We start from the raw sequence: 17,810 nt of genomic DNA on the forward strand, positions 1-17,810 counted from the left end.
TGTATACCAGTGTTCGCAGACCTGTGGTGCAGGAGTGATGGAGCGCAGAGTGGAGTGTGTGACCTCCAAAGGCCTAATGTCCAAACACTGCCGTCCATCAGAAAGACCCGAGTCTCAGGCTGCGTGTCAAGTCAGAGAATGTGAGTTCTCTTCTCTTCTCTTCTCTTCTCTTCTCTTCTCTTCTCTTCTCTTCTCTTCTCTTCTCTTCTCTTCTCTTCTCTTCTCTTCTCTTCTCTTCTCTTCTCTTCTCTTCTCTTCTCTTCTCTTCTCTTCTCTTCTCTTCTCTTCTCTTCTCTTCTCTTCTGCTAGCTGCCAACAAACATACTGTAGATTGTGTAGAGTAATGGTATTACAGTAAATTGACTGTGCTGTATATGGCAACCAGTCCCATATCTGATTGCATTTATAGTCACTTGGCTTTTTTTGCTTTGTTTTAACACATTAGGCAGAGCAGCGACCCGCTGGTTAGAACCTCTCGGAGTGATTGCTTAGTGGAACGATAAATAGACAGTCAGCACTTTTCTACAAATTGAGATACAGGCCGTCTGTCAGAAGGCCTCAGGGCTGTGTGTTGCAGGGCCAAGGCAGCCTTCATTGTGGACTCGCAGGCGCTGTAAAGCCCCGGCAGCGGGCCAAAGTTTGCAGGTTCTCTCCCTCGCAATTCAGATGTTTCAGTACTGGCGCGCTGGACTGTTCATTCCCTACTTGGCTTCTGCCAAATCAGGCACTAGCGAAATTAAAATGATATGCTCGAGTGACAGCCAGTTCTGCGGTCAAGTATTAATGCTAATCAGCTAATCAGCACGATAGCAGCTCGACAGCACTCTGGGACAACAGAAGAGAAGAGGCCGTGCAGAGAATGAGACTTTTACAAGAGCTCTAATTTAACCTTCATCTTGTGTTAGCTTTCTGCTACCATCTATGGTGTTCAGGTCAGTTTTGACCCGTGTTTTGAATCAGTTATAAAATACATTTGTTACATAAATACATACATTTGTTTTTATTCTCTTGGTTACATTATTAGGCTTCCTTATCCATGAAAATATTGGGTTTAATATTTTTTGGTGTGGGCCCCTGGGCCTTTTTTTGTCAGTATACCCCTTGGCTTTAATTGAACCTTCTTCTTGTCAGCTTTCTGCTACCATGGTGTTAGGGTCAATTTTGACCCAAGTCTTAAATCAGCTGTAAAACACAATAAAATGTGTTTCTCATCTCTTGGTTATGTTATTAGGCTCCTTATCCATGAAAAGGTTGGTTTTCCACTTATGATTTCAGTTTTAACTCTCATTATTGTTCTTATTGTTATAACAGGGTCAAAATTGACCCTAACAACACAAATGTCATAATTTTAACCAGAGCATTTTAGAATTTGTGAAAAAAAAAAAGTTTTATTTTGTTTAAATAAAGGTTCCAGACAAAGTCAAAAAGCCTTGATGCGATAAACAAATTTATGTGGTACTTTTATGCATTTAAAACCTGAAACACAAGAGAAAGGTTAAAGCAGAAGTAAGTGATATATTTGTGTTAATATAAGTCTTAAATAGTTCCGACAGCAATCACTTACATAGAGTGTTTGGACTGAAACACGGGTCTGTCAGTCACTCTGCTCTGCTCTGAGCCGAAGAGAAAACATTTATCGTATCCTACAGTTTTTATCCAATGAGGAGAGAGAACGGCATGCAGGGCTGTGTGTGCAGCCAAGGAACGCCGTGAATGTGGCGACGTAGGGACGAGGACTGTTATGGTGCGTTCAAGGAAACTCGTATTTTTCCGACCGTGAAGTTGTACCAGTTCGATCTGGTACGAGTTCACCGGTCGGAAGTTACGAGTGGCCGTTATAGTGACTTTCACCGGTAAAACAGGTCGGAAAAACACGAGTGGGTTGTCTGAAACGCTACAAAGTCGTAAGTTGTGACTTGAAGCTGTAATTTACGATTTCAAAAGCCTGCCTGGAACACAGCATTAGCGAAAACGACCGGATCGCTTACTTCTGCTTTAAGAAAACAAGCTTTCAACCTTTGCAACCTTTTTGTCATTTCTTGGCACAATATTTATACACCAGCTCACAGACTTTGGAAAGCAATGGCAATGTCTTCAATGTCAAGGTTGGCTGTCTCATCACCCTCCTTCTTCCCTTGTACACATTTCTCCCGTCAGGCCAAGTGTTCACTTCCTGCAGAGAAGTCCAGATGAGACAGGGTGTGAGGATAGATGGAGAATACTATCTCAAAGTCAAGTCCCGGATCCTGCAGGTGTGTCTGTTCTGTCACAACTGTTTCCCCGGACACTTCATGACTCAACCCCGCGGCCCCTCCACCGGCAAGGCTCTCATGCGTTTTCTCTTAAATGTGTGTGCCCGTAGATTTACTGTGCCGACATGCAGACTGATTTCCCCAAGGAGTACGTGACCTTGCGCAGCGGTCAGACCGACAACTTCTCCGAGGTCTACGGACAACGGTGTGTATAACGAAGCGATGAGTGACGAGACTCAGAGCAGCTTCGTGTAGGATTATGCAACATGTGAATCTGAATTATTGTGCTGCGTGTAACACCTCTCTGAAGTCTGAAAATAAAACCTTGTGCTTGATTTACAGGCTGCTGAATCCTTTTGAATGCCCGTACAACGGCAGCCGGAGACAAGACTGCGACTGTAGGAATGACTACTCCGCAGCGGGATACACGCTGTTCCACAAAGTCCGTCTGGACCTGAGTTCCCTGAGGATAATGAGTGCGTAATTACTGCGTGATTGCTTTACACTGTCTACTGTAATGAGACCACACATCAGAGTTGTTTTAACCCTCACATGCGTCATCCTGCGATGCCTATAAGGCCTCCTCCAAAAAAAACTATCGGTTGTCCAAAACTCAAGTGGAAGCATATTGCATTCACTTGAAAAAATTCACTTGGTCTGTTTTTCTGACTAATTATTTTCTGTTTTTCGGGGTAATTTTTTTCTAACTTAGCTTTGAGATTTCAAAATCTCGTGAGAAGCTCCCACCTGCAAGTAACGTAAAGACTGATTTCAAAATAAAGGTGCTACTGTACATCAGACTGTTCTGAGTGACACTCTCTGAGGAGGCGTTCTGTAACAACAGGTAGTTTCCTTTCAATATAAATCTGAATTTACTTGGAACACAGTGAAAATAAGACTGAATTTTTTTTGTGGAGCATATCCATGGATGTATTTTAAGCTCCCTGATGGAATGTGTGTAGCTTGCCCCGGGAAAAGTTTGTTGATGCTTGTGTTCGAGCCGTCAGTCTGGAAAATAAAGCAATGGTGGAACCGGTACCAAAGTGGAGTTTGAATAAAAAGTCCTTATATGTATCTCATGGATCTAAGATGTAATAGATCCGTGATGAAGAGGAGGCTTGACTGCAGCGGTTAAACGTTCCTTGCAGGTGGGAGTTTCTCGCGGGATTTTGAAATCTTGTTAAGTCAGAAAAAAATGACCCCAAAAAACATAAGGAAAAAAATTACCACAAAAAACAGAAAAAAATTAGTCAGAAAAACACAAATAATCACCCCGAAAAACAAACCAAAAAATAAATTACTCAAGTGAATGCAATACACTTCCATAAGTATGTGCTGCTTTTTTTGCCGCACTCTCTCCTCTGAAATCAAAATAATGACCTTTCAGCGCTCAGCGTTCACATCACCAGACAAGGACTTGAAACCGGGGCCTTTCAGCGCAAAACATGTGAGCGGCGAAATAAAAGGAATGCGTTCATGCACATATAGACATGTGTGCCTGCTCTCAAGAACAGACAGACAATATGCGAAGCTCTGCCTCGTACATGAAGACACAAGAAGCACACACACCCATGCGTGCAGTCGCATCAATGTCAAACTCTTACTCATACTTGCATGCGAAGGGCAATCACACTTTTATCAGACACACACACACACACACACACACACACACACGTCTTCAGGCCATATTCCTCTGCTCATTATAACAGTCGGCTCCACCTTCCCCCGTTGTGTTCAAGTATGCCTTTGATTAGAGTATGTGGATTAGTGTGTGTGTGTGTGTGTGTGTGTGTGTGTGTGTGTGTGTGTGTGTGTGTGTGTGTGTGTGTGTGCTTAGAGGGGAAGTTGGATTAGAACTTACACAGTCATCCTCCCATCCTCTTCATCCAGTCCAGGTCCTGACAGCACATGTTCCCACCCTCCCTCTGCATGGTACTCATTTGGCTTTCAGGCGGCTCGTAGAGAGCCGAGGGGGGGATAATGAGTTCAAGATGAAGGGGGAGATTATGAAGAGGCTTCAGTGTTCCTTTGCGCATCTCATGAACTTTATCATCATTTTATACAGGCGCTGTGAAAGGAAGGCAGGGCGAGGTATTCGTTGTGGCTATCGTGTGTGGCATGTGGAAAAGATAGGTCTGATTTACATAACCAGCTCATTCAATTACACATATTCAAGGTCCAAGGGAGATTTTGGATCATTTTTAATCTGATCTGGTTGCCTGTTAAAGAGAGTTTGCTTTTGGTTAGAGTCTCATATTAATGTGGATTAATCTACATTACTCACACTTGTTAATGGGTCCATTTTCGATAAATATATTGTTTTGTCTTTATAGTTATTTTGATATTATTATTTAGTGTTCGACTTGCCTCACGCTGCCCGGCGGGTCATAGGAAACGCTAGTTGGCATCGTTTATGGTCGGAACTATGACGGTATCTGATCATCTTCGAACCTCCGACTTTCATTCTTGATCAATGAAAACATTCTTGGCAAATGTTTTCGCTTTCGCCGGTCCAAGAATTTCACCGTGCACATGGAGGGTCATGGGAAATGTAGTGTGAAAACACTTCGCTATACGATAGTCCTCGTAGTCCCTTTAATATAATATTTAATTCATAGGTTTAATAAACTCCTGAATTGTTTAATATGAATAAATGTTAACACACGGACAATTTAAACAACCATTAAGTAAACTGTTTGCATAAATAAACTGTTAGCATAGCATAGTAACCTTGAAGGTCATATTTTGAGTTTCACCTCTTAAAAATGATGCTTTTTGATTTTAAAACAACAGCCTTTACAAAGGATTTAATATAATCTGATGTGTGGATTTGTTACTGCTTTATGATTCAAACTCCATCTTCAGTGTAAGAACCTTTTAGCGGAACAGTTTTTTTTACAGAAAGACTAAGAACATCTGGAAAAGTGACAGTAAAGTGACATGAACCCCGCAATGAAGTTTAATTACATAAACTGTAGTTGCTGATCTTCGCGACTATCTGTGTGGTTATTTACTTCTGAGCAGCTGTCTTTACTCTGTTTACCTCCGCTGTTGCACTATGTGACTCCAGATCTGTATCTTTTTTTCTGTTTACCAGTCACAGACCTCCAGTTTTCCCAGACTCTTCTTGGTCGACCTGTGCCCTTTGCTACAGCAGGAGATTGTTATAGTGCAGCAAAGTGTCCGCAGGTTAGTGAATTACTGTACACCGTGGCCTCATAGCAATGTGTCATGTCCTTTTTTTTTAGTGAGAGGATGTATTTTTACCGAACATTTCTGCTGTAAGTCACTGATGGGAATATGGACTGGAAGAAGTAAATAACTACAGCTTCCAGTTACTCTGTTGTTGTAGCTGTGACAGCTGTGCACCACACTATATCAGTATTATGCGTGGGAGCTACAGTATATCCAAAGAACATTTCCACAATATATTATAATATATGGTTAAATAACTGCTCTGACATAACTCTGTATCTACGCCTCAGGGACAGTTCAGCATCAACCTGATTGGCACTGGCCTCAAAGTGGCAGAGGCCACCAAGTGGACATCTCAGGGCAACTATGTTTCCGTCAAAGTCCACAGATCTGAGGTAAGAAGCTGGAAATAAAATGTCTGAAATGTTTCTCTTTTGTATGTCTGACTCTACAGTATGTGGCTCTTTCGTAATGGATTTTTTCATAAATGTATGGTTTGTAGTCAATTTACGGGGATAATTATGCTTCATGCTGGGTCTTGCAGTAGCTGTGAAATGTCATCTGAATTGGCATGTTGTATTTCTGTGTGATTCACTGAAGAGGAATCCCCACTGACATTTATGAAGCTCTTATTCTCTGCGTGAAAAGCTGCCCTTTGCCCACTCTCTCCTCCCTCATCTGTTTCTGTCCGTAGGACGGAGCAAGAATCTACGGTCGCTGCGGTGGTTTCTGTGGGAAGTGCATTCCCCAGGCTCACAACGGCCTACTCCTTGAAGTCCACTGAGGGCCATGCAGAGACCAAACCCCTAAATCTACCCCGAAGACAGTAGCGCAGGAACATGCAATAATAGTGATTTGTTTGAGCATGTAGTCATCTGTGAGTGTGATGGTGGAGCGTTCAACACTCTATAGTAACATCCCCAGTTCCCCGATGGCAGCTAAAACATACATGAAACTAACCACTGTGCAGTGCTCGAGGGCCGGTGTCAGGTCCTCCATCCAAACTGCTAACTCTGAAGAGGAACCAGCTGCAGTATATTTGCTTGCCATCAGTGTTGCAATGTCTATCAGACGCTTCTTGGCTTCGAAACTCCCAATACCTTTCTGTTCTTTCACTATTGTGCATTTTTTTTTAGCATCGTACAAAGGGATATAGTTCTTCAAAACATTGAGAAAGCCACACAAACAGCAGAAAATACAAATGAAACAAAAGAAAAAAAATCTCTTAGTGGTACTCTATGAAATGAAGTGTATTTAAAAAACGTATTACATGTGACCATCTAGGTACATAAATATTTATATCTACAGCTACTGTAAGCATTTAGTTGACTCTTACTTAACTGAGTTGCAATCAGTGAGACAGTATAAAAAGCAACACACTGTAAATAATGTTATCATCACTGCAATCATCCAGTAATGGACAAGTGATACAGACAGACAATAGAACAGTATGTTGGGATGGCTGTGTTATTGTTTTATGGTATGACAACTACTAGGTTGATATGAAGATATGTAATACTGTACAAAACCTTGTAGATTTTTTTTTTTTTGCATCTGCTAAGATCTACTTGGTCTTAAAGGAATAGTTCAACATTTTGGCATTTTATGTTTATTTGCTTCCTAGGCCACATGAAAATCTGCTGCCAGTAGCTAGTTAGCTAAGTTTAGTGCCAAAATTAGCACCAGTCCCAGTTTTCCCAACTGTCTAACTATTCCTTAAGGGTGCAAGACTTATAGAACGTATAATGTCGCCAACTACTGATATCCTTCCAGACATGCCCTCCAGGTCAAACCTTTAGACAACGTTAACATTAACGTTAACTCGGAACATAAGGATCCGTTAGAGCAAGTTCAGATAATTCTAGTGTTCCTTTTTGTGTGTGTTTTAAGCCTGTCTGCTGTCACTCTGCTGTCAGTCATTTTACAAAACTACTGGAACCTGGATAGACAGTCCACTGACATAGAGGTCAATATGAGATACCTGCAATATATCAATACTTCCTAGTGTTTAAGTACAGTTTTCTGTGGCTCACTGTATTTTAGACATAATATTAGTGTTATATCACACAGACAAGTTCTCATCTGTTACGCCGTTACACAGTATCAGGTGTGATGTCTCACATCACACCCTCCATTGGGCCTGCTGTAGGTACCTGCAACCCCTACCTCTCACATACACCCATACTCTACTGAGATATGTGTTGTAATATATTTATGTCTGACCGTATTTATTCTGTATTGACTTGTAGATGTGTTTTAAGGTACAATGACTACTACCGACAGAGAAGCCATTGTCTGATGTTTTTGTCCCATGTCTGCTTTGCTTAAAAAAAAAAGAAAAAGAATGAAAGAAAGAAAAAAAAATAGCCTGCTATTTGTAGCCAATAACCACTAACCTTAAATAAGGATCTTTTAACTGGTGCTTTTGAACTACTGGAATTACCTCTGATCATGAGAAGGAAAACACTGGCTGTGGGTTTCAGTTCATGTAACTGACAGGGTTTGGCTTTGACGTCCCTTCAGCAGATGTAGCAACTGCCTATAAATGCATGATGTAGTCCTTTTTATTAATGTAGCTAGAAAACTAGCTGCAAGGTTGCCAGATGTTATATCAGGCTGCATGAGGAAATCTGGCCTTGACTTACTGTAACTCATTATAAAATGACCACTACTACAACCTAACCTGCTGGTACTCTGATGTTAAGCTTTAACCAAAGTTAGAATATAGATGCAGGTATGTTTTTTTCTCAGACAATGCAGCTTCTTATGATTTAAAGAATGGCTGAAAAAATAAATGAAAAAAATAAGTCAATGAGCAGCTAGAAAACCTTTGGCTATCATTCATTTTTATGATGGTCAATTGTTCTACAAGGTCTGTATCAGAAATTTAAAGAATACTTGATGCACTATGTGCCATAAATTTTGTAGAAATGTAATCCTGTTTGTTTTTTGTTTTTTTGTTTTTGTAATAACCATTAAGATTTGTAACTTATGATATATGTGTATTTTTAATATTCATACTTGAATTGTAAACAGTGTGCTAAATATTGAATGGGCATTGGTACTGAATAGAGAAACCGTGTGCTTGTTTGCCATGCTTTATCCAAAGATGTTTTTAAGAATCATATGTACCTACAGTATGTATGTAGCCTGTATAAAAGAAATGAATGATTGATTCTGGTGCTATGGTTACTAATCGTACCAATACTGTATATCGTGCTACTCTACTAACGCTGTCAAAAAGTAAGTATTAATAAAACATGCTTTTCAGCTGACTCACAGTTTAATTTAAGTTTATCTTGTTTGCACAGCAAAAAAGAATGTACAATTGGAATAGGTGATTTGGGTGTGCTGTGATTTTTCCACTGAAATTAAGTTTAAAACTGTAACAGTAGGCCTATCTCAGAGCCTAAAAAATGAATATGTAATTATAGTCATATAGTTATTATCACAGTGAATGTGAATTGGAATTTTCTATTTGTCACCTTAAATGGACTATGATTGTCTTTAGATGCCATTAAATGAAACAGAGAAATGTTTCCTTCAATAGATCAGTCAGATTCTGTTGCATTTGGGTGTGTAATATTCTCACTCAGTATTCAGTAGGCCTAGCCTCGTAAACCAGCCTCTCGCGGAAATGCATTTCATTTCATTTCTCGGGAGAGTCTGGCCTCATCCCCCCTGCAAGCGTTTGGGGTGGGCGGGAGCTGGGCGGGAGTAGTAGCAAAGACGGTTTGGTGGTGTAGTGACGGGGCTTTGAACCAGTTGGTCCCTGATTGGCCAACGTGCTGTGTCAATCACAGCGGGCGACGCTGATTGGCTCGGCCTTCTGAGGGTTTCAGTCCAAACGCTTACAGCGGATATGAGGCCAGACTCTCCCTCGGAATGAAATGAAATGCACTTCCGCGAGAGGCTGGTTTACGAGGCTACAGTAGGCCTAGTTGATTGGCATTTCATGATTTCATGTTTCCCGGCGACATTCCCGCGCTGCACACAGGAAATGATGCGTTAGAAAAGGAGGGGTGAGGGGGCACAGGTAAATGTGGATAACCTGATGAGGCCCCATGACAGAAGTAAATTCTGGCAGGAGAGAGGGTGATTACGCCGGGCTAAGTGCTCATCTGCACAAGCTGGCCATGCCTACACCTGCACAGATAGGCTACACTAGCAAACCTGGCTTCCTCGTCAACAAACTGTCATCAGACTGTGGAGAGCTCCAGGGTAGCGAGCATAGACTGTAAAACGAGTAGCGACCCAGCTAGTAATGCTACATCAAGCCATGGATGCATCAACCAACAGAGTTTCGCTAGCCGGTAAGCTTTCCATTGTTATTCACATTTGTGTGTGACGAAGTCCCATTTAGCTGCACTATGGTTTGTATGTCCATTGTTGTCACTACAAAACAGGACATTGAAGCGTTGGTGTTGTGGCTCCGCGACGTGCTGTATCACTCCACCGTGTGGAAGAAGTGGAGTGATACAGCGCGTCGCGGATCCTGCCTGTGTGGAGGAGTAGCCTACTGAGTGAGTTGGTTAGGTCCAGATTAAAAAAAAAAAAACTTTTTTCCAACCAGTTGATGCATTGTAATTTTTTTTTTAAACTTTTGTCGTACTCTTGAACTAGTGTATAATTCTGTGACGGGACTTCTTGGAGGCGGCGAAACTGCGCTGATCAAAGCAGAGACCTTTCTACTGCAGATATTAGGCCTATCTACTGTAGGCTACTTGGCCATGGCCATACCCCACTTCAAAAAAGCTGAACTATCCCTTTAAGCAAGGCACTGCATGAAAAATTAGTAAAGGGCCATTGCAATGCATAATTTGGAAATACACCTTTGGTGTATTTGATGAAAGCAGCCGCCATAGGCTACTAAGCTTTTCAGCTTTAAAGCAACATTGCGGCGTTTCAGCTCAGTGCTCCCACCATCTGGTTGAGAAGCGCTATAGTCTGGGGGGAAAAACGAAAACGAAACTTATCAGCCAGCGCATCCAGCGTTTATTCCCATTAATAAACGACAGTATTTCCCACATGTTTGCAAGGAGACTGTGTGGCGGGTGGTCGGGGGAGGGGGGGAGGGGGTGTGTGGGGTGGCGGGGGGCGGCGGCGGCGACGACGACCGGAGGAGAACCGTAAGTTTCGCTTTTACCCACCACGTCTCTCTCCGACGCAGAGGGGAGGGGGGGCGGTGTTTCGTACCCGTGCAGGGAAGTTACATAGTGCAGTTTCAGCCGACGCGACCCCGCTCAGGCTGCGGCAGCAGCACCATTCATCCTATTAACCATTTTTCTATCACTGCAATGAGTCTGGAAACATTATTTTAAGGCCGAAAAACTCCGCAATGTTACTTTAAGTTACAGACTGTGCACACTCCCGCAGATGGAAATCATTTTTTTGGTGAGCAAACACTTTTTGGCACGACACCAGTGTTTTCGTAACTACACAGAATTCCAAACAGAAGTTAGACAGAGAGGAGGATGCTACTGCTCTGACAGAATATAGACTGTGCTTTGTGTGCAGGGAGGGCAATAACAGGTGAGGTTCTTGGTGTGGGCAAGAAAGAGCTGGTTACTCTGAAAGTAAAGATCAGTGAGTGACATGTGCCCTTTTGGGCTGATTGAAGATCAGACAGCCACATTCTGGACCATTGCAGATGGATGCCCCGTCAAGGGAGAGGGAGAGATAACAATGGCCTAAACACTCGGTGATTGGTGTACTACTGGGTCATCAAACATGACACCCAACCTTGTTTGAACAAGACGTAGTGTATGTTTTTTCCAATGGAACAATTCTAAATATTATGTAAAGAAAATAAAGAAGGTTTACAAGAAAATGCTGAGGGTAAAAAGTCAAGTCTTTCTCATCACCATTAAAAAGTTTCTTCTCACCACTAAGGGACCAATTGGGCAATCAAGGAAGGCAGCAGGTCAGTGCTGGCTGGGCGCTTGTGCTTGCCAGATTGCGGCTCCATATGGATTCACTTAGTGGTGCAGGTTGCATTGCCACAACATAACTTTTTGGAGTTCAGTTCCACTCAAGAGACACATAAACAGAGCTAGTACCCTTAAATCCACTTCTCACTGCAGTACCCTTAAGTCCTGGAAACAGCTGAAAATGTCAACTACCCCGATGACTCACCAAATTGTTCTGTCAAATCAAAGAATGAAGTAAGTGAGCTTTGAAATCGTCACCTAGAGCCGGAGAGTACAATTTTTGAGGAATTATGTCACCAAACGACTGTAATAAAAAGGTGCAGGTACTTCAGCGAAAGGCAAACTGTTTATGTACACGCCACTTTTCCAGGGCTCATTGCACAGAGATGGCTTTGTACATTAAATGAAAACAGATACTGTGGTCCCTCAAGAGCTGCTTTGATTCTTTGCCAGAAGCCCGTCTTGGTCCCTAAAATCTAATCTAAGGATTTGGAAGAGTCCTGAAGCACGACAACAACTCTCCTCACAAGCAGTTTTCCAAGTTTTTTTTTTTCTCCCAGTGAAATCAAGCTGCGCTGAGGTCTGTCCAGGTTCTCCAGGCTATGGACGCGTTCAGAAAAAGCCTCCGTGGCCTGCTTGCTGTGAGCGTAAACCAGGCGTCTTTAATGACTGAACTGAAAAACACAAACATGCACTGAGAATCCTCATAAAAAACACTAATGATTGATGTTTACCATGAAGGAGAGTCTGCTTTGAGGTAACAACACAGACATTCCAGTGCAATCTGCAGCTGCAACCTGTTCTGAGGAGCTCTTATCCACACCGACTGAGGCGATACACCCTGAATACTGGCACATTTTCAATCACTGATGTAACTCATATAGGCTTTACATATTATGGAATTGCTAAGTTCAATTGAAGTGAATGGAATAACGTGCCATAAGTAGTAGAATTGTGCCTTTACTAATTCTGCAGTATTATACCTTCACAGTAATCTACAGTGTATTTGGTATTCAATTATTGTCATGGGATTTCAGCCATATTTGCTTCCAAAATACATTTATAAGAGGTCAAGTAATTAAAATTTAGCATACTTTTAAAAATATTATGTTTCTTGTTAATTAAGCACTAAAAGGCAAAGTCCATTTATGTCCTAACGTGAGCAAACAGTGTCCCCTAGTGGATTAAACAAGACCCTACATCTTATGTCCAAAACTGACAGACAAACTACATGAGCAGTGATGTATAAATATGACCTCAGTTCTTAATAATGTGTTACGTTATGTAGGGTTAGGGTCCAAGGTAAGGGTAGCACCAGTAGGACATGTCTGAATGTACGCTGAGCAATAATGCCTTTAAATACAACTGTATTTAAAAGGTCGAACAAAGGTCATGATTACTGTAATTAAGAAGAAGGCCCAGCAAAGACAATGTTAAATTGTTTTGTGTTTCATTTTATCTTGAACAACAACAACAATAACAACAACAACAACAACAAAAAAGAACATAAGAATAAAAGTAACACAATGTCAGAAGAAGAACAAACAGTCTCATACATAAAACGTATAAGTAAAAGTATGAGTTTGGGGGGGACAGATTAAAGCAAAAAGCTTATTTAGATCTCCCCTTTCCTCCCAAATCATATCAAAAATAAGTAAAAAAAAAAAAAAAAAAAAAAAACCCAACTATACCAACTGAAAGAAACAGCTAACATGTAAATGCTTTCCACAGCAGACAGAAAAACACAGCCGTTACTTATAACATTAACAATGGCTTCATGTGTCCCATGTGAACCAATGAATCAACAGGCTTGATACCAGGACCCTGAAAGCACCGCAGCTACCGGGAGTTCAGCCATCGTTAACTCTATTCTTTACACCTGCTGCCTGCTGCCATGACTACAGACTGTCCTCGAACAGGGTGAGTGGCTTACCAGGTGTGTTTGAAATGACTTAACCCTCCTGTTGTCCACCTGGGTCAAGGAAGGAAGGACAAAGGAAAAGTAGGAAGGCAGGAAGGACAAAGGGAAAGATGGGAGGAAAGAAGGAAGGAAAGATAGATAGAGGGAGGGAAAATATTGGGTCAAAAAGGAAGGGAGGAAGGGAGGGAAAAAGGATTGTGGAATGAAGGAAGGACAGAAAGATGGATGGAGGGAACTGATTTGTTCAAGGAAGGAAGAAGGACGGAAGAAAGGAAAGAAAGATGGAGGGTTAATTGGATCAAAAGAGGAAGGAGAATAATTAAGGATGAAGGGAAGGAAGGAAGGAATGGAAAAGGGATTGTGTAAAGAAAGAAGGAAGGATAGAGGAAGGGAACAAATTGGGTCAATTTGACCCAGAAAGACAACAGGAGGGTTAAAAGCATTTTTTTTTTAAATGGCACGTTTAGAATGTACATCTAATGTCAACATTAAACAGTGAGTACACACAATGAAGTTCATTGTAAAACACATTTATTGTTGGCCAGTAGATGGAGGTAGAACATTAGAAACCCTGCCTACCTTCATGCTGTTGATTGTAGAAACTCACGCAGGGTTAACCATGAGCAAAGAGTTTGATTCTTTTTAATTATCAGATGTGTTTATCAATAATTCCTACTAGGTGAATTATATATATTGTCCATTATATGTGTCTCTTTGGTATTTGTCAGGTTTTGTTTTGCTCATTGTGTTTTGTGTAGGGAATGAACTACTGTGTAAACAGCGGTAGACACAAACATCCACTTTCCTATAGCTCATCTGTCCTTGAAATGATTTTCACACTGGCAGTCGTTGCAGCAGGAGGAGGTTGTTTAAGCAAGCTCAAATCCTTGTATACCTCACACATGCTCGCATAACTCCCTCCCACCCCTCACTCACTCATATACACACACATTATATCCTATAGTGGAACAGTTGGGTTTGAACAGTATCAGTTTCATCTTTTGATGCACCATGTCTGCTTCAAAATCCATGAAAACCACACACGATTACACAGTTATCTCCACTGCCAACTGGGCTATCAGTAGTTTTTTTTTTTTTTTGATGGGGTAGAAGCTGTTGGCACTTTGCCTCCCAGGCATTATGGAGTGTACTGTCAGCATGGCTGCCAGCACTTTTGAAGGAAACAGTGTCAGCTTTGACTTTAACTGGCTGAGACTGAATGAGGTCATTTTTAGGTATTGTGTTACATGTCTAGAGTGTCCATTTTGTAACAGCTGCATGCGATGTGTGTGTGTGTGTGGGGGGGGGGGGGGACTGCAGCCTGCCTTGGTCCAAAGCTGACCACCTATTCACTGCTCATGGCCGGGTGGTATGCTGTCAGAGACGGGCTTGGTCCAACTGGAGGAGGTATGAACAGGGGGGTGAGGGGTTGGTGTCGGACCCCTGGGGTCTGCAAGTATGTGCCAATAGCCCATATGCACATGCTGTATGGTGAAAAATGGACTCGCATTGTTTGATCTGTGAACGTGAGACTCGGGTGTGAATCACACATTTAAGGGGAGCAGAGAGCACAACATGCGGGGCGGAGGGTTTTCATAAACGCTGGTGGATCTTTGTTCAGACAGGCAATATACAACAAGGTATTGTTTTGTGAGTCATATGCTGTTCCCATTGTTGAGCTTCAAGTGCTTTATTTGCTGTACAACCACAGCGTTTGTTTTCAAAGTGAAAATAGTCATAAAAGCTTGCTGACATGTCATTTAGGAAATACACACATTATGACCAGTGGCAGTGTTTTCATTGCACAAAATACTTTCCCATTGTAAAACTTAAGGCTGTTAAGCAGCCTGGAAAATGTTGCCCCATGTCAGCATAGTCAGAATGAATGAGGCAAAGGCCAAACACGGCTGTAGCTGCAAGCTGTGGCCGGTATTTTGTGTGCGAAACTAACAGGACTCTGGATAACAGGAGGGAGGAGAGGGGGGGGCGGGAGGGGCTTATTATTTTTAACAGCTTAACACTCCAATCAAATGAGCTTTCTGGAGATTTTTACACACTGTTGTGGCTCACATCACCTGGGTGTATTAAACCTCTTAACAGAATGTCCCCTTTGTTCTCCTGTATTTCACAATAACAAGAGGCCTGCAAGGTACGTACATACAGTAGCCTAGAGGCTGCTCACACACGCCCTGTCTTGTGATGGACACAGACAACAGACCATAAGAGCAGCTGAAATCCTCTAAAAAAAAAAAAAAAGAAAGCACAAAATGGCACAACATTGTCTTTCTTGTGGCTGCAGCATTTTGGGGTTTTCATAGTGCGTGCGAAAAAAAAGTGACATGTTGTATGTGTTCAGTGGAAAAAATCGCAAAGCTTATGAAAAAGACGTTAGTGGTCATGAGGGAATTCTTGTCAAGGTAGCTTGGAATAGATTATGTCCATGTTTCCATACTCAATTGTTATACTGCTGAAGAGGAGTAGATTTTTTTTTCTTCATCATACTGGATGGGATGCAGACGCAGCCAAAGACAGAGAAGTCACCTCTTGAAAATCCTTAACCCCAATGTTTTGTTAGGGGCCTGGAGACCCCGAGCTGTCTTTTACAGCTCCAAAATATACTTCTTCACACTACTTATCTTTCTTGGTCCTTTCTTGGTCCTTCTAATTTTATTTGCCCATAGAAATCATTTTGAACCACACTAGGCTACTTCTGTTTGCAGCATCAAAAACAAAAATTACAGAACACTGATTGTTGTTGACAGTATTATTATTATTATTTTTTTACACAGTATTAACTCTCTGAAATCCAAATAGTATTCATATTCTCTGGATGCAGTGTATTAACAGTTTATTCATAAGACATCAGATATGGCAGCTCTCTGGGGTCCTGTTGACCTCAGAAATAACATCACTATGTAGGATGTATCATATTAAACTTGAAATGTTTCCTAATTATATCAATGCTTGGTAATTTCAAATCAGATGTGCAATAAAGCGGTTAAAAGAATAGTTCAACATTATAGCAAATTGGCCCATTGCCATAATCCCTATAGTCTTAGCAATAAGTTTGTTACCTTTAATTGTCGGTGCAAGCTGTTTTTAGAATGGCGGAGCAGAGCCACGAGCTGCTCAGAGCTACACTACGGAGGCTAATGGGATTTCTTGGTTTCCCTCAGTCGTTTTAGAGGTAAATTCATGCAAAACTGTTGTGTATTTGATGAGTTTGATGAGGGAAACCAAGAAATCCCATTAGCCTCCGTAGCGTAGCTCGTGGCTCTGCTCCGCCGTTCTAAAAATAGCTTGCACTGACAATTAAAGGTAACAAACCTACTGCTATGACTATAGGGATTATGGTAATGGGCCAATTTGCCAAAATGTTGAACTATCCCTTTAACATGGTAGGATCTTTAACACCAGGAGATGTGATAGGAGGATTTACACACAAGTCAAATGGACATGGTACATTTTGCTAAGAGGTTCATCACTGGCCTCAACACATGTAGACTAAACAAACACCTGCGATTTCACTGCTAGTATTAGAATACCCAAACTGGCTGAATATGTTCAGAGAAATGGTAAAAAGAACAAAGAGTGCATCAGTGTGATCTCACAGTGGTAGGTAAAACCATTTGGAAGTGATTTATGTCCCATTTTGCGCTGATCCATAACCCTGCATTTGACAGGGTTAACTCACATCAATCACTTCTCTGAAGGTCCTCTGCTCTTGTAAGCCACTTTTTCCTCTGTGCTTGACTAAATAACAGGTTCTGGTTTCTTGTACCCGAGAGACATGCAGACTATAGCCCTCCTCTGTCAGGGGAAGATACGATCTCTGGACAAGAGAAAAATGGTAAATTCCTAAACACTTAAACGTTTGGTTGCACCCTTTATCGCCAGGACTCGCTGCACCCTAACCTCTGTTGTGATTATTAATCATTGTTGCCTTGTATGAGGCTGTGATCATACTAAACCCACACAAAAAAGCCACATTCTCCTCTAGCCATTCATCCTTCAAAAGGCCCTCAAACCCCAACAACGTCCACCACCCACCCCCACCCTTCCTCCCCCCCTCCCCTGTGTCTACCTGCTCTAATTAAGAGCCAGTCTAAGAGCCGCTGTGCATGTCTTTCTGTCTGGGCTACAGACAGTGAGTGTGTATGTGTGTCTGGGTATGTCTTTGTATGAGTCCATTTGTTTAGTTGTGTGTGTGTGTGTGTGTGTGTGCTTTGCTCAGCCTTTTATGCCCACAACCTCTTTCTCTCTCTTACTCACTCACACACACCAGCAGTCTATTAGCATGGTAGCGTGGTAAGAGGCACTCATCCCAGTCTGCAGCAGCGCTACTTAAACACAAAGCCACTTCAGTGGGCCAGCACAATAGCCAATGACAGGCTTTTATTGCATTACAGTCTCTTACAGCCTCTCTTTGCCATCTTGATATTAATCTCATATTCAAATGAATTTCTGTTCATTTGGAAGTAAAACTGAGCTATGGAGAGAGATTTGAGAGAA

The 17,810-nt window shown here is 41.8% G+C and overlaps 1 protein-coding gene across 2 annotated transcripts in view; it reads left to right on the forward strand.

Moving 5' to 3' along the window:
• The window catches only part of LOC146985622 (A disintegrin and metalloproteinase with thrombospondin motifs 20), a 110,654-nt gene extending 102,865 nt beyond the window's left edge, over nt 1–7,789 (forward strand). For both annotated transcript variants that reach the window (XM_085778709.1, XM_085778710.1), the window contains exons 33-39: nt 11–140; nt 2,158–2,252; nt 2,363–2,457; nt 2,595–2,728; nt 5,350–5,441; nt 5,738–5,842; nt 6,142–7,789. In XM_085778709.1, coding sequence (XP_085634835.1) covers nt 11–140; nt 2,158–2,252; nt 2,363–2,457; nt 2,595–2,728; nt 5,350–5,441; nt 5,738–5,842; nt 6,142–6,231 — 741 coding nt within the window. In that variant the 3' untranslated portion in view covers nt 6,232–7,789. The remainder of the gene's footprint in view (nt 1–10; nt 141–2,157; nt 2,253–2,362; nt 2,458–2,594; nt 2,729–5,349; nt 5,442–5,737; nt 5,843–6,141) is intronic.
• Nucleotides 7,790–17,810: the final 10,021 nt, after the last annotated feature.

The sequence above is a fragment of the Trachurus japonicus genome, chromosome 6 (assembly GCF_045865225.1).
Source record: "Trachurus japonicus isolate A0001 chromosome 6, Traja_1.0".
NCBI classification, from domain to species: domain Eukaryota; kingdom Metazoa; phylum Chordata; class Actinopteri; order Carangiformes; family Carangidae; genus Trachurus; species Trachurus japonicus.